The sequence below is a fragment of the Anomaloglossus baeobatrachus genome, chromosome 3 (genome assembly GCF_048569485.1).
Source record: "Anomaloglossus baeobatrachus isolate aAnoBae1 chromosome 3, aAnoBae1.hap1, whole genome shotgun sequence".
NCBI lineage: Eukaryota > Metazoa > Chordata > Amphibia > Anura > Aromobatidae > Anomaloglossus > Anomaloglossus baeobatrachus.
In genome coordinates, this window is record NC_134355.1 from 194787668 (window position 1) to 194806909 (window position 19242).

At 47.0% G+C, this 19242-nt stretch overlaps 1 protein-coding gene across 1 annotated transcript in view; it reads right to left on the reverse strand.

The window, feature by feature from the left end:
- The window catches only part of NOX3 (NADPH oxidase 3), a 698296-nt gene that overhangs the window by 164475 nt on the left and 514579 nt on the right, over positions 1–19242 (reverse strand). Inside the window, exon 10 of the mRNA XM_075339672.1 lies at positions 16372–16534. Coding sequence (XP_075195787.1) covers positions 16372–16534 — 163 coding nt within the window. The remainder of the gene's footprint in view (positions 1–16371; positions 16535–19242) is intronic.

A 19242-nucleotide genomic window follows, 5' to 3' on the forward strand; every position in this document is an offset into this window, starting at 1 on the left:
ACTCGAGGTCTCTTCCTCACGCCCTAAGCATCGGGCTATTCCAATTGTTGAGGGTCCACTACCATCTTCCTCAGCATCTGAAACATCTCCCACTCCTATGGAGTTAGGTCATACGTCTTCCAGACTACGCAAGTCTGGTCCTCCTATATGTTACGTATGTCGTCAGGCTGGGCACTATGCCAACAAGTGTCCTAGTCGTCAGGGAAACTCCCTGGCCTAGTAACCATTAGAGGGGGGTTACTAGAGACGTCTTCTGCACCCTCTAAGTGTTGTATCCCAGGTCAGCTCTCGTTATCTGAGAATACATGGCCTATTATGGCTTTTGTGGATTCCGGAGCTGACGGGACTTTTGTGTCCTCAGGATTTGTAAAGGGACACAATATTCCCTCTATCATGTTAGAGGCGCCTATTCCTGTCCGTGTTGTTAATGGAACTATGTTGTCTGACTCCATTACATTGAGGACAGTTCCCTTGCGCCTTTCCCTGTCTCAGGGTCACATAGAGGAGATTTCTTTTCTTGTTTTGCCTGAGGGTATAGACGACATCCTTCTGGGTCTCCCATGGCTTCGGACTCATGCTCCTCACATTGACTGGGAGTCTGACAGCATTATTAGTTGGGGTTCGAAATGTCAGTCCCGATGTCTTCCCTTACCACCTAAGGTCATTGCGGTTGCATCTACTGATCTCTCTCCCATACCTACACCCTATCTGGATTTCGCTGACGTGTTCTCCAAACAGGGTGCTGAGGTTCTTCCACCCCATAGGCCGTATGACTGTGCCATAGACCTTATCCCAGGTTCGGTTCCACCTAAAGGCAGGGTTTACCCCCTGTCGATACCTGAGTCGGAGGCCATGTCGACCTATATAAGAGAGAGTTTAGAGAAGGGGTTCATTCGTAAGTCTGTCTCTCCCGCGGGAGCTGGGTTTTTCTTTGTTCGGAAGAAAGAGGGTGATTTGCGTCCCTGCATAGATTACAGGGGTCTCAACGCAATCACAATAAAGAACAAATACCCATTACCTTTAATTTCGGAGCTCTTTGACAGATTGAGAGGAGCTCAAGTTTTTACAAAGTTGGATCTGCGGGGTGCGTATAACTTGGTACGAATTCGAAAGGGTGACGAATGGAAGACCGCTTTTAACACCCGAGACGGTCACTATGAATACCTCGTCATGCCTTTTGGGTTATGTAATGCACCCGCAGTATTTCAGGACTTCGTAAACGATGTGTTCAGGGATTTACTGTTATCCTCAGTAGTGGTGTATCTGGACGACATCCTGATTTTTTCTCCTGATCTGGAGACTCATCGTCAGGATGTCGTTCGTGTCCTTTCCCGTTTAAGGGAGCACTCATTGTTTGCTAAACTCGAGAAATGTGTATTCGAGCAGTCCTCATTGCCTTTTTTGGGTTACATTATCTCACAAGAGGGCCTGGCTATGGATCCTGCGAAGCTCTCTGCTGTCCTGCAATGGTCCGAACCTCATTCCTTGAAGGCGGTGCAACGCTTCTTAGGATTCATAAATTATTACAGGCAGTTCATACCCCATTTTTCTACTTTGGTGGCCCCTTTGGTGGCCTTGACTAAGAAAGGTGCTAATCCCAAAGCCTGGTCTACTGAGACATCTCAGGCTTTTGAGGCAGTAAAAAGACACTTTTCAACTGCTCCCGTTCTTCAAAGACCCGATGAGAGTAAGCCCTTCCTCTTAGAGGTTGATGCCTCTTCAGTGGGTGCTGGTGCGGTCTTGTATCAAAAGAACGGTGCAGGTAGAAAAAGGCCGTGTTTCTTCTTTGCGAAAACCTTTTCACCAGCAGAGAGAAACTATACCATTGGGGATAGGGAACTGCTCACCTTGAGATTAGCCTTGGAGGAGTGGCGTCACTTGCTGGAAGGAGCGAAACATCCTTTCCAGGTCTATACAGACCATAAGAATCTGACGTACTTACAAACCGCTCAGCGTCTGAATCCTCGCCAAGCCCGCTGGTCCTTGTTTTTCTCCCGCTTTCACTTCTCCATCAACTATCTGTCTGGGAGTAAGAATAACAAGGCAGACGCCCTGTCTCGCTCTATGCTTTCTACCCAGGAGGAGATTGACGAACCTCGTCTTATCCTTCCCTCCAGGGTTTTTCATACGCTCTCCCCTGTGACGTTAGACCAAATCCCACCGGGCAAGACCTTTGTTCCGCCTGATCGACAGAATGATATACTGTCATGGGCCCACAACTCAAAGGTGGGTGGGCATTTTGGTATTAGGCGGACACGAGAGTTACTGGAGAGGTGGTATTGGTGGCCACACTTAGCCAGCCACGTCAAGAGATATGTCGGTTCCTGCTACTCGTGTGCTCGCAACCGTCCATTACGGCAGAGACCGGCTGGACTCTTGCATCCTTTACCAGTGCCAGATAGACCATGGGAGGTAGTAGGCATGGACTTTGTGGGTGATCTTCCATGTTCTCAGGGACATAGATTTGTGTGGGTCATTACGGACCATTTCTCCCGGATGGTTCATCTCGTACCGTTATCGAGAATCCCATCTTCCAGGGTACTAGCCAAACTATTCCTCAAGCATGTCTTTAGGCTTCACGGGATGCCAGATCGTATCATTTGTGATAGAGGCCCGCAATTTACTTCCCGTTTCTGGCGAGATCTTTGTAGCCTTCTGCAAATTGAGTTGAATCTCTCTTCGGCATACCATCCGGAGACCAATGGTTTGGTTGAGCGTACCAATCAATCTATGATTATATACCTTCGACACTTTGTTGCTGAGAACCACGATAACTGGTCCTCCCTCCTACCCTGGGCAGAATTTGCCCTTAACAATTCGCTGGCTGAGGCCACTGGGCAGACACCGTTCGTACTCAATAATGGGCAACACCCTAGGGTACCGGTACCGTTTCCCGCTGCTGCACCTCCTCCTCTTGTGGCCGACTGGGCAACTAATGCCAGAGAGGTTTGGGATCGGACTCAAGAGTCGATCCAAGCAGCTAAGGACCGTATGAAGACGGTGTCCGATCGGTTTCGTCGCCCGGCTCCTGTCTTTTCTCCAGGGGACTTTGTGTGGCTCTCTGCAAAACACGTGAGACTTAGAGTGAGATCTGTCAAATTTGCTCCTCGCTTCCTGGGTCCTTATGAGGTTCTTCGACAGGTAAATCCTGTAGTCTACCAATTGAAGTTACCCGTCCATCTTAAGATCCATGACAAATTCCATGTCTCACTGCTAAAGCCGGCTATTTTACCTCACGCTCGTGATGTGCACTCTCCTGCCTCTGATTCCTCTCGCTCTAGCTATGAGGTACGAGCCATAGTTGGTTCTAAGATGGTTAGAGGGCGCAGGTTCTTCTTGATAGATTGGGAGGGTTACGGCCCGGAACATCGCTCTTGGGAGCCTGAGGAGGCTGTCCATGCTCCCGACTTAGTTGCCGATTACCTGCGTCGCCGGGAGGGGGGCCCTTGAGGGGGAGGTACTGTTACGGTTGCTGCGAGCACTGGAGACTAAGTCCAGATTTCTTACTACTGCACATGTGCGAGCGCTGGAGACTAAGTCCAGATTTCTTGCTACTGCACATGTGCGAGCGCTGGAGACTAAGTCCAGATTTCTTGCTACTGCACATGTGCGAGCGCCGGAGACTAAGTCCTATCTTGGAGCCATTGCACATGTGCGGGTGACATCATCGCTGACACGAGGTCACATGTCTCTGACACCTTCTATGCCGATTGGTCGCTGGTCATGTGCTTGTGATGCCTTGCTCGGTGATAGGCCAGCATGACGTCACTCCTGTCGTTCTGGCAGCGGATTGGCTCTGGTGTCCTCCATCTTGGATGAGGCACAGAGTCTATATAAGACCCTGACACACGCCGCATGGCGCTCAGTCCTCTTGGTTCATGCATAAGAGTAGACGCTCTGTGCGCGTTCCTCTAGGCATTCCTCTGTCTATGCTAGGTGAGCGCTACCGGCAGGGTAGCGTTCTTATACCTTACAGCTTCGGCTGCTGTCCGTATCCTTACCTCTTAGGGGAGCGGACATAGGCAGGTGCCTGAGGCACATGGTCTGGCTGGGCCTTGTGGTTCGACTCGTAGGTGGACGTTGCCGGTAGGGTAACGTTCCTTATACTGCGTCTGGCAGTTGTTCGTATCCTCGCACACTAGGGGAGCGAACAGAGGTAGGAGCTTTGTGCGGCTTACGCTGCTGTTCGTCTCTTTTGCACCACTAGAAGAGCGGACCTAGGCAGGTGCCATATCTAGTGGTTCGTGTCCTCGCACACTAGTGGAGCGAACGCAGGTAGGAGCTTTGTGCGGCTTACGCTGCTGTTCGTCTCTTTTGCACCACTAGGAGAGCGGACCTAGGTAGGTGCCATTTCGCACACATTGCCTTTGTCTCTGTGATTATTAACAGAGATCATTCCACACACCCTCCAAGTAAGGGAGGTATTGCTTTACTTACTTATTATATCCTTCTGTGAGTTAACAGAGGTATTGCACTCTGCCATAGTCAGCAGCAGAGTCTTTGCACGGTGGACCCTGACTGTCTGATACTCCTTTAGGTTATCAGACAGCCCCCCGTAACATCCGGTAATGAACTCTTTGGCCCTGCCCCTGATGTCGGGGGCCCATATAGACCACAGGGCATCAGGTGTCCTGACGATGTGGCCAGGCCACTCCCAACTGCCTTCCAGAGGCGCGCCCCAATGACTTGTCACCTCATTATTGTTGGTCAGACGATGACTGGTGAGGTGTTTGGGTCATGGCTGCCATGAGGTCATCATTGAAGTGGCGGTTCCGAATAGGACGCTAGTTATGCCACTCATGACGAGTCACTCTGCTTTTGTCTCCAGGAGGTGCATTGTGGTCCACCCTGGTTTGGGGCGGACCCAGGTTATAAAAGGGGCTGGAGTCAACAAGGAGGTGAGCAGTCTTCTATTATGCTCCGAAAGAGCACACCTCCTTGTTTTGAACCCATTGCGGCTTTAGGCCAGAGTTAGGAAGGAATAGGGCGTCGATGCAGGTCGCCCCCATAGTTGGTAACACAGAACGGTTAAGACCAGCTCCTGTGCTACCAGTCCTGCTAGTGCAGCCCAGTGGCATTAACAGGCCTGCTGCTGCTGATGCGCCTGCTGTCCACAGGTGTGGCCCCTACGCACACGGACAGCGTACTCAATGGCCCCTGTGTTGTTAACAGGGAGTTCCTCGGCTGGGCGGGCGTGTGGACCCTGTGACGCTAACAGGTCTCCCAGTCTCCAGATCAGAGTGGCGTCTAACTCGGTTCAGGCTACTATTAGTGTCAGAGCCACCCAGCTCTGTATCCTCCACCTAACCTTCCAGTTGCCAACCTCTCCTTTTCCATCTGGGAGCACGGTGGACACCGACTGGCGATGGGGATATATACCTTTCTCTTTCTTTTCTTCTTAATTTTTTTATATAGCGGTAACATAGTATATACCACCTTATCCAAATCTGCCAGTCCCACCATAACAAATGTTGTTTCTTCAGCAAATGTTACTGTTGCTTAACCAATAAACCCATGGACAAAAACTTTTTTCCCCTTTCCAACACTCCTGTTCCCCTTTCCACCAGCATCTGTCCTTTTTCAACTCATTTTGTATATGACCAAAAGTGCAACTCTGCAGGGACACCGTACTCAACGCCGTCTCAGCACAGCAGCCAGTCCTCGGTCCCTCAGATGTGGACAAGTAAAAGACCATTTCCTCCTATCCATGACAAAGCATTGAGATTCACTCTGTGCAGCACAGGTGTTTAGTGGAAAAGCAGATCTAAGATTGCGTACCACCTTCTGCTGATACTCCTGCATACGTGCGTCCCTTTCTATGGCAGGAATTATTTAGTCAAATTTTGTCTTGTACCGGGGATCTAAGAGTGTGGCAACCCAGTAGTCAGCATTACTTCGAATTCGGATAATCCGAGGGTCATGTTGTAGGTAGTGCAGCAAGAAGGCGTTCATGTGTCTTGTGCATCCAGGAGGACCAAGTCCTTGGTGTGTTGGTGGCGGAGAGGTGAGAATCGTGCCTCCTTCCTCTGCCCCCTCCCCCAACCTCACACAACCGAAATATGGGAGAACAATAGAGGAAAATAGCGTTTTTTTGAGCCGCGCCAATGATCACTTTGATTGGGGTAAAACCCTATTGCGCTTCTTCTCCACAGCTTTTTACTCAACAACCGAAATATGAGCAAGCTCTCACTCATCTGCTGAGTCTTCCATGCCCATCGCCAGTTCGTCCTCCATTTCTTCATGGGCTCTTACACCTTCCTCAACAGTTTTGCTGATACTATGCGCCCTTGCTAATCCCTCTCCCCCACCGTCCCATGACTGCTGCCTAGGTGCCGCTGACCGTCTGGACCTTGGAGATCTTGTTATTCCTTCCGCATATGACTCCTCCTGTACTTCCTCCCCTTCCTCTTGTCCCAACACCTGACTCCGAATACTGCTTACAGTGTGCTCCATCATGTAGATGACCAGAATTGTCATGCTGAGAATGGCATCGCCAGTGCTAAACATCTTCGTCGACATTTGTAAACTTGGTAGAAGGGTGCATAGGTCCTTGATCTGACACCACTCCAGCAGCGTGATCTGCACCACCTCTGGATCAAGTTAGCCCAGGGTATACGTCATAACGTATTTCAGCAGGGCTCGGCGGTGCTGCTACAGATGCTGCAACATGTGCAGATTCAAATTCCTGCATGTCGGCACATCGCATTTCAGGCATTGAACCGCCAGACCAAAAGACTTCTGGAGCGATGAAAGTTGTTGAGTTGCTAGGTGCGAACCATGGAAGTGAGCATATAGCGAGCGTGCCCGCTGCACAAGGCCATGTAGGCCGGGATGGTGGTTTGAAAATTGCTGGAGAATCAGATTCAACACGTGAGCCATACAAGGCACATGTGTCACATTGCCCTGACGAAGGCCCGCAGCCAGGTTTGCATCATTGCCGCACATGGCTGTTAAGTCACCACCGGAGTCCGCTCCATCAATTTGTACTCCGGTCGCCAGGTGACAACCTGTTCCTTTCGTGCATAGTGCTGATGATGGGAGAGGAGTCGATGCCAGCGGCGCAGGTGGACGCAGGTTATGCTTACCCACTGGGCTGCGTTACCTTGACAGATGCAGAACCAGTGGCTGAATGTAGGTGGTGGGTGTCTCACAGATGAAGTACCATCATTCAGCTACAACCAATGGGAAGACACCACACCCTTTTTTAGGCCCATCCTGTCTGCTGACCACTGCCAGACATAGCTATGAACCCCTGATTACTGTTACCCCCAGTTCTGTTTTGTGATTTTGTGTGCTTGTTTCTTGACTACTTTTCCTGCCTGCTGTTTATGTACCTCGTTGGCCAATCCGCATTTCACCTCTGCTTGTTTTCTGATTAAGTCCTGGCCATCCCATTCTGTTCCTCTTCCTCAATTAATGTTTTAACCCTGCCTGACTACTATTCTCTGGAACTGCAGCCATCCACAGGTATTGATCACCTTGGGCCCTGTGAAATTCCAAATCCCTGTATAGGGGTTAAAGGGTTTCAGGGTTCTGGGGGCCCTGCTTGGTGAGTGGCTTCCCTCTAGCCTATCCTTTACAGCCCATCTGAGTGTGTGGATCAAGGAAGGCGTTGCACCGTGCTCTCTGCAGAAGGCCATGTAGGCCAGGAATGTGCTTAAAAATTGCTGGACAACCAGGTTCAACACGTGAGCCACACAAGGCACGTGTGTCACATTGTCACGGCGAAGGGCCGCACCCAGGTTTGCATCATTGTCGCACCCGGCCTTCCCTGGCTGCTGGTTGTGTGGAGACAACCATTGAAGAAACTCTGTCTCACTCTCCAGAGCTTACCGTCTTCAACTCCTCAGCGGTGTGACTCACAATTCACAGACATTTCAAAGAAAAGAGTCGACCGCCTCATGCTGTTGAGCTCTGCTGCCAGCATAGTAAGCAGGTGTCTGGGATTCCTTGTGTGCAGTTACAACGCGGGTGGCCTGACCACACAGGGTTTGGGCCGAGGTGGAGGACCCACATGAGGTTGAGGAAGCAGAAGCAGTGGAGGAACTTCTACATACAGAGGAAGGATTGACACACTACTCGTGGGGACGGCAAGACTTGTACAGCACACCCTTCTCCATCTCTCACCATAGTTACCCAGTGCCCAGTCAGCGACATGTAACTCCCCTGTCCATGCTTACTGGTCCAAGTAACTGTGGTGAAATGCACCCTGTCACACATAGAGTTTCTCAAGGAAGCGGTGATGTTGTGTGCGACCTGCTGTGGTAGCGCGGGCACGCCTTTCTTGGAGAAGGAGTGGAGACTGGGCATCGGCTCTTGGGTCACTGCGATGGTCATAAGGTCTCGAAAATCCTCGGTCTCAAAAGGGTGTAAAGGCAGCCTTTCTGTAGCCAACAAGTTGCAGATGCTGAAACTCAACCTCTTAGGCATGTCATGCCCTTCGAAAATCATGTAAAACACAGCAAGGGGACTCCAACCACAGCCTCCCTCGTTTCCACTAATTGGGCCACACACACCCCACTTGACTAGCATCAGTTGACCCCGATTTTCAAAATGAAAAAGATGCTTTGCATGAAGCACTCTCAAAAATACACCAGCCTTTAGCCTCCCCTGGCTGACACAGGGGAAGAAAAGTCCTCTGTGATCCATGACTTCCTCATCTTGGTGAACGTTAGAATTTCCACAGTCAGTGGACAGATGCGTGTACTTATCTGTCAGCACACCCCCAGCAGCACTGAAGACATGTTCCGAGAGAACGCTGGCTGCGGGACATGACAAGATCCCCAAGGCGTACGTGGTGAGCTCAGGCAATTTATCCATATTGGAAGCCTAAAATGAGCAAGGCTCAAGTTGCACAGTAATGGCATTGATGTTCCCTTGCATGTACTCATATATCTGTGTCTCCTCCTCTTTTTCCTCGTCCAGCTGTTTTGTTTTCGCATGAGTATATGTCCTTGTCACTTTCCCATGTGTTTGTGTTGTCTTGTGAGTTGTTTGTCATCTTTTGGACACCTTTGAGGGTGTTTTCCAGGTGTTTTTAGGTGTTTGTGATTGCCTCCCATTGTTTTCAATGGGGTTCGAGAGGTTTGTCGAATGATTCGTCGAACGGTTCGTCGAATGGGGCACCGTTCGACGAACCGAACTCGAAATCTAGGGGGTGGCTCATCTCTACTCATTACACCCAGGGGCGTAACGATCATGGTCACAGGTGACCAGTACCGGAGTTACAGAAGCTCACCAACCCCAGTGCGTGCTTCAGTTCTATGTGGGTCCAATGGTGCACATGCAGCAAAAATATACTACAACTCAGAAACCTGTCAGGTCCTTGCACTGCAATACAAGCTGCCGGCCGGTAGTTGATGTTCGCAGTATTGTGAATGGGGGCCCCTGACAGTTACGTCATGCGCCATGGTACACACTTCGATGTCAGCTGCTGGACACAGAGAATACCGCATGATGTGGGAGTGGAGGGAGGTGAGTAGTTTTTTTTATATACATTAGCACTAGAACAGGGACTATATACTCTATATCAGGAAGGGGCCCAGGATAAGGACATATATTTCAGGATGGGTTTAGGACGGGGGCCATATCTTCCAGGATGGGGACATATATACCAGAAAGTGCCCAGGATGGGGATATATACAGTACAGACCAAAAGTTTGGACACACCTTCTCATCTCTAGAACAACTATTAGGCTATGTGCGCAGTAGAATTGTGAAGTTTCTCAAGAAAATTTCTTGAGAAACTTCTGGGAGTGGAAGATTTCCGGACCTCCGTAAAAAATCCGCACCAAATCCGCGGTAAATCCGCATGCGGATTTGTCGCGGATTAGCCGCGAATTTGCCACGATTTTCCCGCAGGTTGTTCCCTGCGGATTTTGCAGGCTGTACTGCTGAAATCCGCAGGGTACCTGCGGAAAAGAATTGACATGCTCATTTTCTCAAGAAATTTTCTCAAGAAATTCTTCTCAAGGAAATTTCTTGAGAAAAATCCGCAGTGTGCGCACAGCTATTTTTTTTTCACATAGGATTTGCTGGGAAATGTCTGCACAAAGATTGCAGACATTTCTCAAGAAATTTCCGCGGCAAATCCGTGGGTAAATCCGCGGGTAAAACGCACTAGTGCGCACATAGCCTAAAGAGGAGACTTTGTGCAGCAGGCTTTCATGGTAAAATAGCTGCTAGAAACCACTGATAAGGACAGGCAACAAGCAGAAGAGACTTGTTTGGGCTAAAGAACACAAGGATTGGACATTAGACCAGTGGAAATCTGTGCTTTTGTCTGATGAGTCCAAATTTGAGATCTTTGGATCCAACCACCATGTCTTTATAGAAAAGGTGAATGGATGGGCTCTACATGCCTGGTTCCCACCGTGAAGCATGGAGGAGGAGGTGTGATAGTGTGGGGGTGCTTTGCTTCTGACACTGGGATTTATTCAAAATTGAAGGCATACAGAACCAGCATGTCTACCACAGCATCTTGCAGCGGTGTGCTATTCCATCCGGTTTGCGTTTAGTTGGACCATCATTTATTTTTCAACAGGACAATGACCCCAAACACACCTCCAGGCTGTGTAAGGACTAATTGACTAATTAGGAGAGTGATGGGGTGCTACGCCAGATGACCTGGTCTCCACAATCACCAGACCTGAAACCAATCGAGATGGTTTGGGGTGAGCTGGACCACAGAGTGAAGGCAAAAGGGCCAACATGTGCTAAGCATCTCTGGGAACTCTTTCAAGACTGTTGGAAGACCATTTTCGGTGGGTACCTCTTGAAGCTCATCAAGAGAATGCCAAGAGTGTGCAAAGTAGTAATGAAAGCAAAAGCTGGCTACTTTGAAGAACCTAGAATATAAGACATATTTTCAGTTGTTTCACACTTTTTTAAGTATTTCATTCCACATGTTTTAATTCATAGTTTTGATGCCTTCAATGTGAATCTAAAATTTCATGCTCGGCGACCATCAAACTTAACTGAACTGGAATTGTTTTGTAAACAGGAATGGTCAAATATACCTTCATCCAGGATCCAGGAACTCATTAAAAGCTACAGGAAGCGACTAGAGGCTGTTATTTTTGCAAAAGGAGGATCTACAAAATACTAATGTCACTTTTATGTTGAGGTGCCCATATTTTGCACTGGTCAAATATTGTTAAAATGCAGATTGCACATTTTCTGTTAGTACAATAAACCTCATTTCAATCCAGAAATATTACTGAGTCAATCAGTTATTAGATATATGACACTGAAATAGCTGTTGCAAAAACCCAAATTGTTATAAAGAAAAAAGGTTAACATTAATAGGGGTGCCCAAACTTTTTCATATGACTGTATATACCAGGATATGAGACTTATATGCCAGTATGGGGGACATATATACCAGGACGGGGGACATATACTGTATACTAGAATGGAGCCTAGGATGGGAGACATTTATACCAGGATGGGGGATATATATATCAGGATGGGAGACATACATACCAGAGTGCGAGTCTAACGCCTGCCTGGATCCACAGACTCAGACGGGCTTTAATGGACAGGCTTAAGGCAAGCCACTCACCAGGCAGGACCCCCAGAACCCTGAAACCCTTTATCTCCTATACAGGAATTTGGAATTACACAGGACCCTGGAGATCACTACCTGTGGAAGGCTGCAGTCTGAGAGAGTAGTCGTCAGGCAGGGTCAAACCAGGAATTGCGGAACAGGGACAGAATCAGCAGTCAAGGACGTAATCAGAAAACATAGCAGAGGTTAAATCCAGATTGGGCAGCGAGGTACAAGAACAGCAGGCAGGAGGGTAGTCAGGAAACAAGCGGTAATTAGCACACAAAATCACAGGACGAAACAGGAGCCAGAATTCTCAGAACTATCTTTGGCATAGGTCTTCCCATAGGCTGCTGCTGAATAATGGTACTTCAGCTGGGAGACACCTGCCACCTACAGTCAGCCAGTGGCGCTGCAGATCCCCAGGAAACCCAGACCAGTGGATGAGTGGAGCCTGCGCCCACCGGCGCTGCTGGCATCAACTCTTCTCAAACCACCAGCACTATCCACGGCAGGAACACGGCGTCGCCTGGCGATCGAAGTAGAAGTCGATGGAGCGGACTCCTATGGTGACGTAACAGTAACCCCCCCTCCATGAGGGCCCTCCCGACCCTCAAAACCTGGCTTGCCAGGAAATTGGAGGTGAAACTGCTGGACCAGACCCATAGCATGAATATCGCTCGCAGGGACCCATGACCTCTCCTCAGGGCCATAACCCCTCCAATGCACCAAATACTGTACCGCCCCTCGGACAATACGGGAATAAAGTATTCTTTGTACCACATACTCCAAGTTACCTTCAACCAAAACAGGAGGAGGGGGGGCCCTGACTGGGTGAATGGAGACACGATGTAACTTGATGAGGGACTTGTGGAACACATTTGATATCTTAACACTAGAAGTCCCAGAGAGGGGTCATTTAACATTTCTACCTTTGGAACCCAGAGACGGGTTCGAATGACCTGAAGTATTTTAGCTAACATCCTATAATCACCGTCTTTTGTTCTGTAATTAAGGCCATTACTGTTGCACCACAGGAGGTTGTTGTTTTCTATTGAGTTTAACCATTTAGTTTCTAGTTAGTTCTATTCAGTTTATTCTATTTGATAATATAATTGACTAAGGGTCATTTGACCCTCTTTCGGGACGTCTCTTATTAGCAGAGGAGGCTTGACCAACCTGTGCCTTCTTTAAGTTCTCTTTCACCTCAGACCAGATAGCCTTCAGCTTGTCCATAGTTTTTTCAGCCTCAGGAGTATCCACCGCAGTGAAGAAAAAGAACCAAAACGTGGATGCAGCCCTAAATTGCAGAAAAATTGGGTAGTCTGGATGGATTCCTGATACTGATTATTCATGGAAAACTCAGCTAGCGGCAGATATTCCACCCAGTCAGACTGACGGTCAGACACATAACACTGGAGATATTGTTCAAGGGTTTGATTGGAACGTTCGGTCTGACCATTGGTCTCTGGGTGGTAGGCAGATGAAAAAGATAACTCTATATTGATCTTTTTACAGAACGCCCTCCAGAATTTCGAGACAAATTGTGTTCCTTGATTAGAAACAATATTTTCCGGAACCCCGTGTATCCGCACAATATGCCTAATGAACAACCTGCTAAGAAGTTCAGAATTAGGTAATCCGGACAGAGGAACAAAATGACACTGTTTGCTGAATCTATCCACTACTACCCAGATACAAGTCTTCCCTTCTGAGGGTGGAAGGTCAGTGATGAAGTCCATGGAGAGGTGGGTCCAAGGGCTTGCTGGAGTAGGTAGGGACTGGAGAAATCCGGCAGGGCGGCTCCAGGTTGCTTTGGCTTGAGCACAAGTTTCACAAGCCAGTACATATTCCTTACAATCCTTCGCTATGGTTGGCCACCAAAAATACCTGGTTACTAGTCGGAGGGTATTGCCGATACCAGGGTGACCTGCAAGCACAGAATTGTGGCATTCCTGGGAGTACCCGTAGGCGAAGTGAGGGGGGGACAAACAGTTTACAGTCAGGAGTGGTTTCAGGAGCTTGGTGTTGGGTATTATGGACCTCTTCTATCAAATCTAAGGAAACAGATGACACAATAATGCCTTTAGCTAAAATAGGGACTGGTTTAGAGTTTTCAGACTGAGAGGGACAGAAGCTACGGGAAAGTGCATCAGCTCTGGTGTTCTTGGTACCAGGCCGAAACGTTACTTCGAAATCAAATCTGGAGAAGAACAATGCCCACCTGGCTTGCCTAGGATTGAGTCTTTTAGCAGATTCCAGATAAGTGAGATTCTTATGGTCTGTGAGAACTGCTATCACAAGGTACTCCGTTTCTCACTCAGCTTCCTCCTTGTGCCTTCTTTTCCCGCAAGTTTTCTCCCACGGAGAGAAATTATGATATTGGTAATCGAGAGCTGTTGGCAAACAAATGGGCCTTCGAGGAATGGCGCCACTTCCTCGAAGGCGCCAAACATAAGGTCACAGTTCTATCTGCCTCTGGTGATTGCTGGTATGTTTCACCTTGATTGTTCCCTTGTGTCTCCCTTTAGTAATAGAGGTGTTGATGAAGAGCTCATACCTTTCAACGTTACTTAGGGCCCAGATCAAGTTTTACTTGGGTTGAGGTATTCCTGCTTGAGCACAGGTGCGGAACCAGTATAGGGCTGGTGAGGGCAGTGAGGGTGAGCTGCAGGTTGTTGTCAGGGGTCACAACTTCCCCCTTTTCCCTAGCAATAGGGCATTCCTTTCCCCTTCTCTTTGTGTTGTTCTATATGGCCATTATAGCTTCTATCCCAAGCAATGACAGGGGGATACATTTACCAGGTTTGGGAAAAGGATGGGGACCAGGATAGGAGACTTATATACCAGGATGGGGGACATATATGCCAGGATGGTGGACATATATACCAGGATGGGGGACTTATTCACCAGGATTGGGGACATACTGTATTTACAAGGAAGTAGCTCAGGAAGGGGGACAGTAGTACAGGATGGGGGAGATTATTGCATAATGAATTGGGAGGGAGGTTAACTTGTTTTGTCTTTAAAGGGTTTAGAATGCTTCAATGGCCCATACATCTGACCCACATGCAAGGGGGAAAGACCCAGGCCCAAACTTTGCACCGGGGCCCGTCGGACTCTAGTTATGCCACTGTTTATAACATATGGTGTTCTTCACATGTCTGTGATTTTACACGGGTCATGTGCCAATGCAAAACACACAGACACAAGTCAATTTTTTCCCCCACTATGGATGACAAGGCCAATGCAAGTCTATAGGTCCATCAAAAACATATAGAGCACATGGCAACCATGTGCCATCCATGTGCTGTACATGTTTACAATTGCAAATATTGAAGGAGATTTGTAATTTCTTTATTTCTTTAGCCATCAGTGGAAAAAAACAATAATGAAATACCAAGTAAAAACGGGCACTGAGTACACAAAAATGACACACTGATCCAAACTGCTGATGTGTTTTCTATGGACGTGTGAAAGAGGACTTAAGGGCCATTTACACGCTGCGACATCACTAACGATATATCGTCGGGGTTCACTGTGGTTGTGACGCACATCCAGCGCCGTTAGCGACATCGCAGCGTGTGACAGCTAGGAGCAACGAGCAACGATCGGAAAAACGGCAAAAATCATTGATCGTTGCCTCATCGCTCCTTTTCCAAATGTCGTTGCTGTTGCATGCCGCTGGTTGTTCCTCGTTCATGCGGCATCACACATCGCTGTGTGTGACACCACAGGAATGAGGACCATCTCTTTATCTGCGTCCACCGGCAATGAGGAAGGAAGGAGGTGGGTGGCATGTTCCGGCCGCTCATCTCCGCCCCTCCTCTGCTATTGGGCGGCCGCTTAGTGACGCCGCTGTGACGTCGCTGTGACGCCGAGCGCACCTCCTCCTTGAAGGAGGGATTGTTTAGCAGTCACAGTGATGTCGCTGACCAGGTATGTGCGTGTGACGCTGCCATAGCGATAATGTTCGCTACGGCAGCAATCACCAAATGTCACACGCACGACGGGGGCGGGTGCTATCGCGCACGACATCGCTAGCAATCGCTATCGATGTTGCAGCGTGTAAAGCACCCTTTAGGCTGTCTGCCCATGATGAGGTTTTAGTGAATTTTTACACTATGTATTTATGCTGAGCTAAAAATGCAATGTCTCAGGGCACAGTGAGACAGTTGTGTATATCGGGCGACGATCGCATCGCAATGCTTGGACTGGCCCGTGGCACTCCTGATCCATGCGTATCAGTGTGTATTTCAATGCAGCTGTCACTCTCCAGTCGGGAATGTCCAATCATTGCAATACAATTATCTACTGCACTCATATAGTTCCAGTAAAGTGGATGTGATTTATAGAAATTTCCTGCCCACTGTACTTTTTTTTTTTTTTAATTCAGCTTTATCTGATCTGTGGAGCATATTTCACATTTGCAACATGTCAATTTCTCTTGTGGAAATGATGAGTTTTATGTGCAGATTTTCACAATACGCTTGGATTAGATGCAGATAAATGCAGAGGAAACACATTAAAAACGCATGTAATCGGCAAATGTTTTGTGAAAGCTATATACGAAAAACAAAGAAGCTTTATTTATAACATAACATTATACCAAAGAGAGACAATAAAAGAGATACAAAAAAATGCAACTAACCTCATTTACATAGTAGGTACAGAAATTTTGCACCATAAAAAACTCACCAAAAGCTCATCATAGGAACGTAGCCTTTATGGCAGCCGGGTAAGCTCATGTCTCACTTATGTTGCCTAAGTGCTTTTACAGATGTATTAAATGAAATCTATTTTTTAACACAATATTCAGTTACCTTTTTCAGTTTCATTTCATGATATGAAGAGCAATATTTATACCATATAGATTTTAGCACAGATGAAAATGGTGTCACTCCAATCCCTGCTGCAATGCATACACTAACATGATAGTGAAATACATTAGTTGCAGCTGATCCATATGGTCCATCAACCGCCAATCTAAAATAAAAAATTGACCTTGTAAGAAAATACAAAATAAACATTATAAGAGAAGCTGTAACTGTAAGCGAGTAAAGCTGAAGTCAAGACTTATGAGCTCGGTCACACTAGTATACAACTCGGATGAGTCCAATGCGAGAAAAAAGGGATTGCAGTTGGTCCAATGTTACTCAATGAGGCAGAGCAGATTTGGGAATATTTTCTCAACTCTATTCAGCATGCTGCCAGTAAACATGTTAATTTGACAGACTCACCTATACAAGTCTATGGTTGCCACAATAAAAAACAAAACATTTTTGTTAATAGTTGCTCAGAAAATAAATAGAATGCATACAGACAGCACACAGATAAATGAAAAAAAACAATTGTTCTACTTTCTAGATGTGAATTAGACCGATTTTTTTAAATGCTAATTTGAATATACCCTATAGGGAATCTGACAGCTGATATGCACTGCCCATAGATAGGGCAGCATGTTTCTGACTTTGACTGGATGATTTCAACCACATTTGTTTAACTCTGAAATGCTGGGATGGTTTAGAGAAATACATAGTTATAAAAATAGCCATGAAGCCCGAACCAAATGGGAGAATAGTTTCACTGATGGTGGATGCCCAATAGTGTCACCCCGCCATCTGCCAGTGACCGATTGGTCTTTCCTCGCATGCACATGTAGCGAAATACCTATCAGTCACTGGCAGCGTGGGGCGGGGAGAAGCCACCATAGATGTGCCTGTTCGAATATTCCACCATACAGTTCGGTCCCCGGCAGCTATTAGGCATTGTGCACACGTAGAGTATTTGGTCAGTATTTTACCTCAGTATTTTTAAGCCAAAAATCCAAGAGTGAGCAAAAAATGCAGAAGTGATGTCTGTGTTTCTATTATGATTTTCCTCTGATTGCTCCACTCCTGGTTTTGGCTTACACGGGGCCTTACTGTTAATCATGTTTTTCTTTGGAATGCTGCAGCATTTATGAATGAGTATATGTTGCTGAAGTCATACAGGCCACGATATGACACATGCAGCCTGATATATGGGCAGCATGTATCAACTAACACATTGCCTTTAAGTATAGCATCATTGTTAAAATAAAATATTTCACTTTTCAAACTGGACACTAGAGCAGTCACAAGGTGACCGTTCTATTGGCATAGGTAGAATGAAGTAATCTCATTATGATAAGTCAAAGAGGTTATGATCGCTCCGCTGTACTGCTGGAGACATATAAATCATGAAGGCAACACAGTACATGCAAAAATGTTATGCTCCCCCCCCCCCACACCGTAAATGTGTAATTAATATTTTGGCCTAGTTCATCACATTCCCAGTTTCCTTGTCATTTCTGCAAAAAGCTGACATTTTTTAACAGATTTTGTTTGCATCTATGCTGTCATTCCCTAGTCGGAGAAGACCACAGTCCATCACTCATATTTCTCAGCTAATTTATTTCAGCAGTCATAAAGCTCATACATCCTACTAAAGAGTCTACAGACAATACAGGAATTAAATATCTCAACAACATCTGTGCATGCTCTTGATGAGATGGTGGATAGTGTTTTGGGGCATCTCTTCCCAGATCTGAATCAAAGCTAGAGATGAGCGAACTTGTTAAGAAAAGGTTTGCCAATTTCAAATTCGGTATGAGCCTCTGTCAAAAGTCTGTAATGTTAGTTTTTCTTCGGTAACTGTTTGCAGCTTTTTTAATACCTTACTTTGAAGGATGCTTTAAACGCTGCAACATCGCTAGCAATATCGTTAGCATATGTATGTGACACACTAGATCGCAGATGCGATCTGCCGAGATCGCACATGTGACCGGCGCTATAAAAACGACCTATGTGAGATCTCGGCAGATTGCATCTGCGATCTGGCGTGTCACATCGCTAACGAGATCGCTAGCGATGTTGCAACGTGTAAAGCACTCTTTACTTTGGCTATCATAGTGGTGCTGTACGGGGGGACGTGATTGATGGGGAGAGAGTGTGGGGAGAGGTCGGAGGAGCAGCAAACATTTGTTTTTTTTCATTTTTTTCCTTATCTTTATGTGTGTATGCTACGGCAGCCAATCAGGGCTCAGAAACCATTCATAACGTTCAGTCACAAGGGCTTGTGTCATTGGCTGCCCAAGTCACATGTCTGTCTGCATATAAGAAACCGACATACGGCTTTGGCACCATTTTCTGATTTACTAAAGCTTAGGGACGGTGCTGCTGCCACTGCTGCGAGACAGCTTAGCTAGAGGTTTAATCATAGGTAGTTGAGATAGCAAGGACGGAGGGCGATAGTGTAGAAAAGGGAAGTGCAGGGACATTCAGTGTAGCGAACATTGTGCCACAAATCGGCATTTCAGTGATAGCTAATTGTTAATTAGCAATTAGCAATTGCTAATTGTGTTCCAGCTCAAACTTGTTATATGCTTATCCAAATAGTGGACATTCTGTGCTCCAACTAAAAATTGCTATTTCATTATCTAAATACCGAAAAATCAATGCTCTAGCTAAAAATTGCTATTTCCTCATCTACCGTGTTTCCCAGAAAAAAAGACACTGCCTTACGTTATTTTTTGCCCCACAAAATGTGTTAGGGCTTATTTTTGGGGTAGGGCTTTTTCTCGGGAAAACACCCTCCTTCCCAGGACAATCATGCTTACCAGACTCTGGACATCTCCATTGCTCCAGGTACTAGTGCGATCTTCAATGGGCACT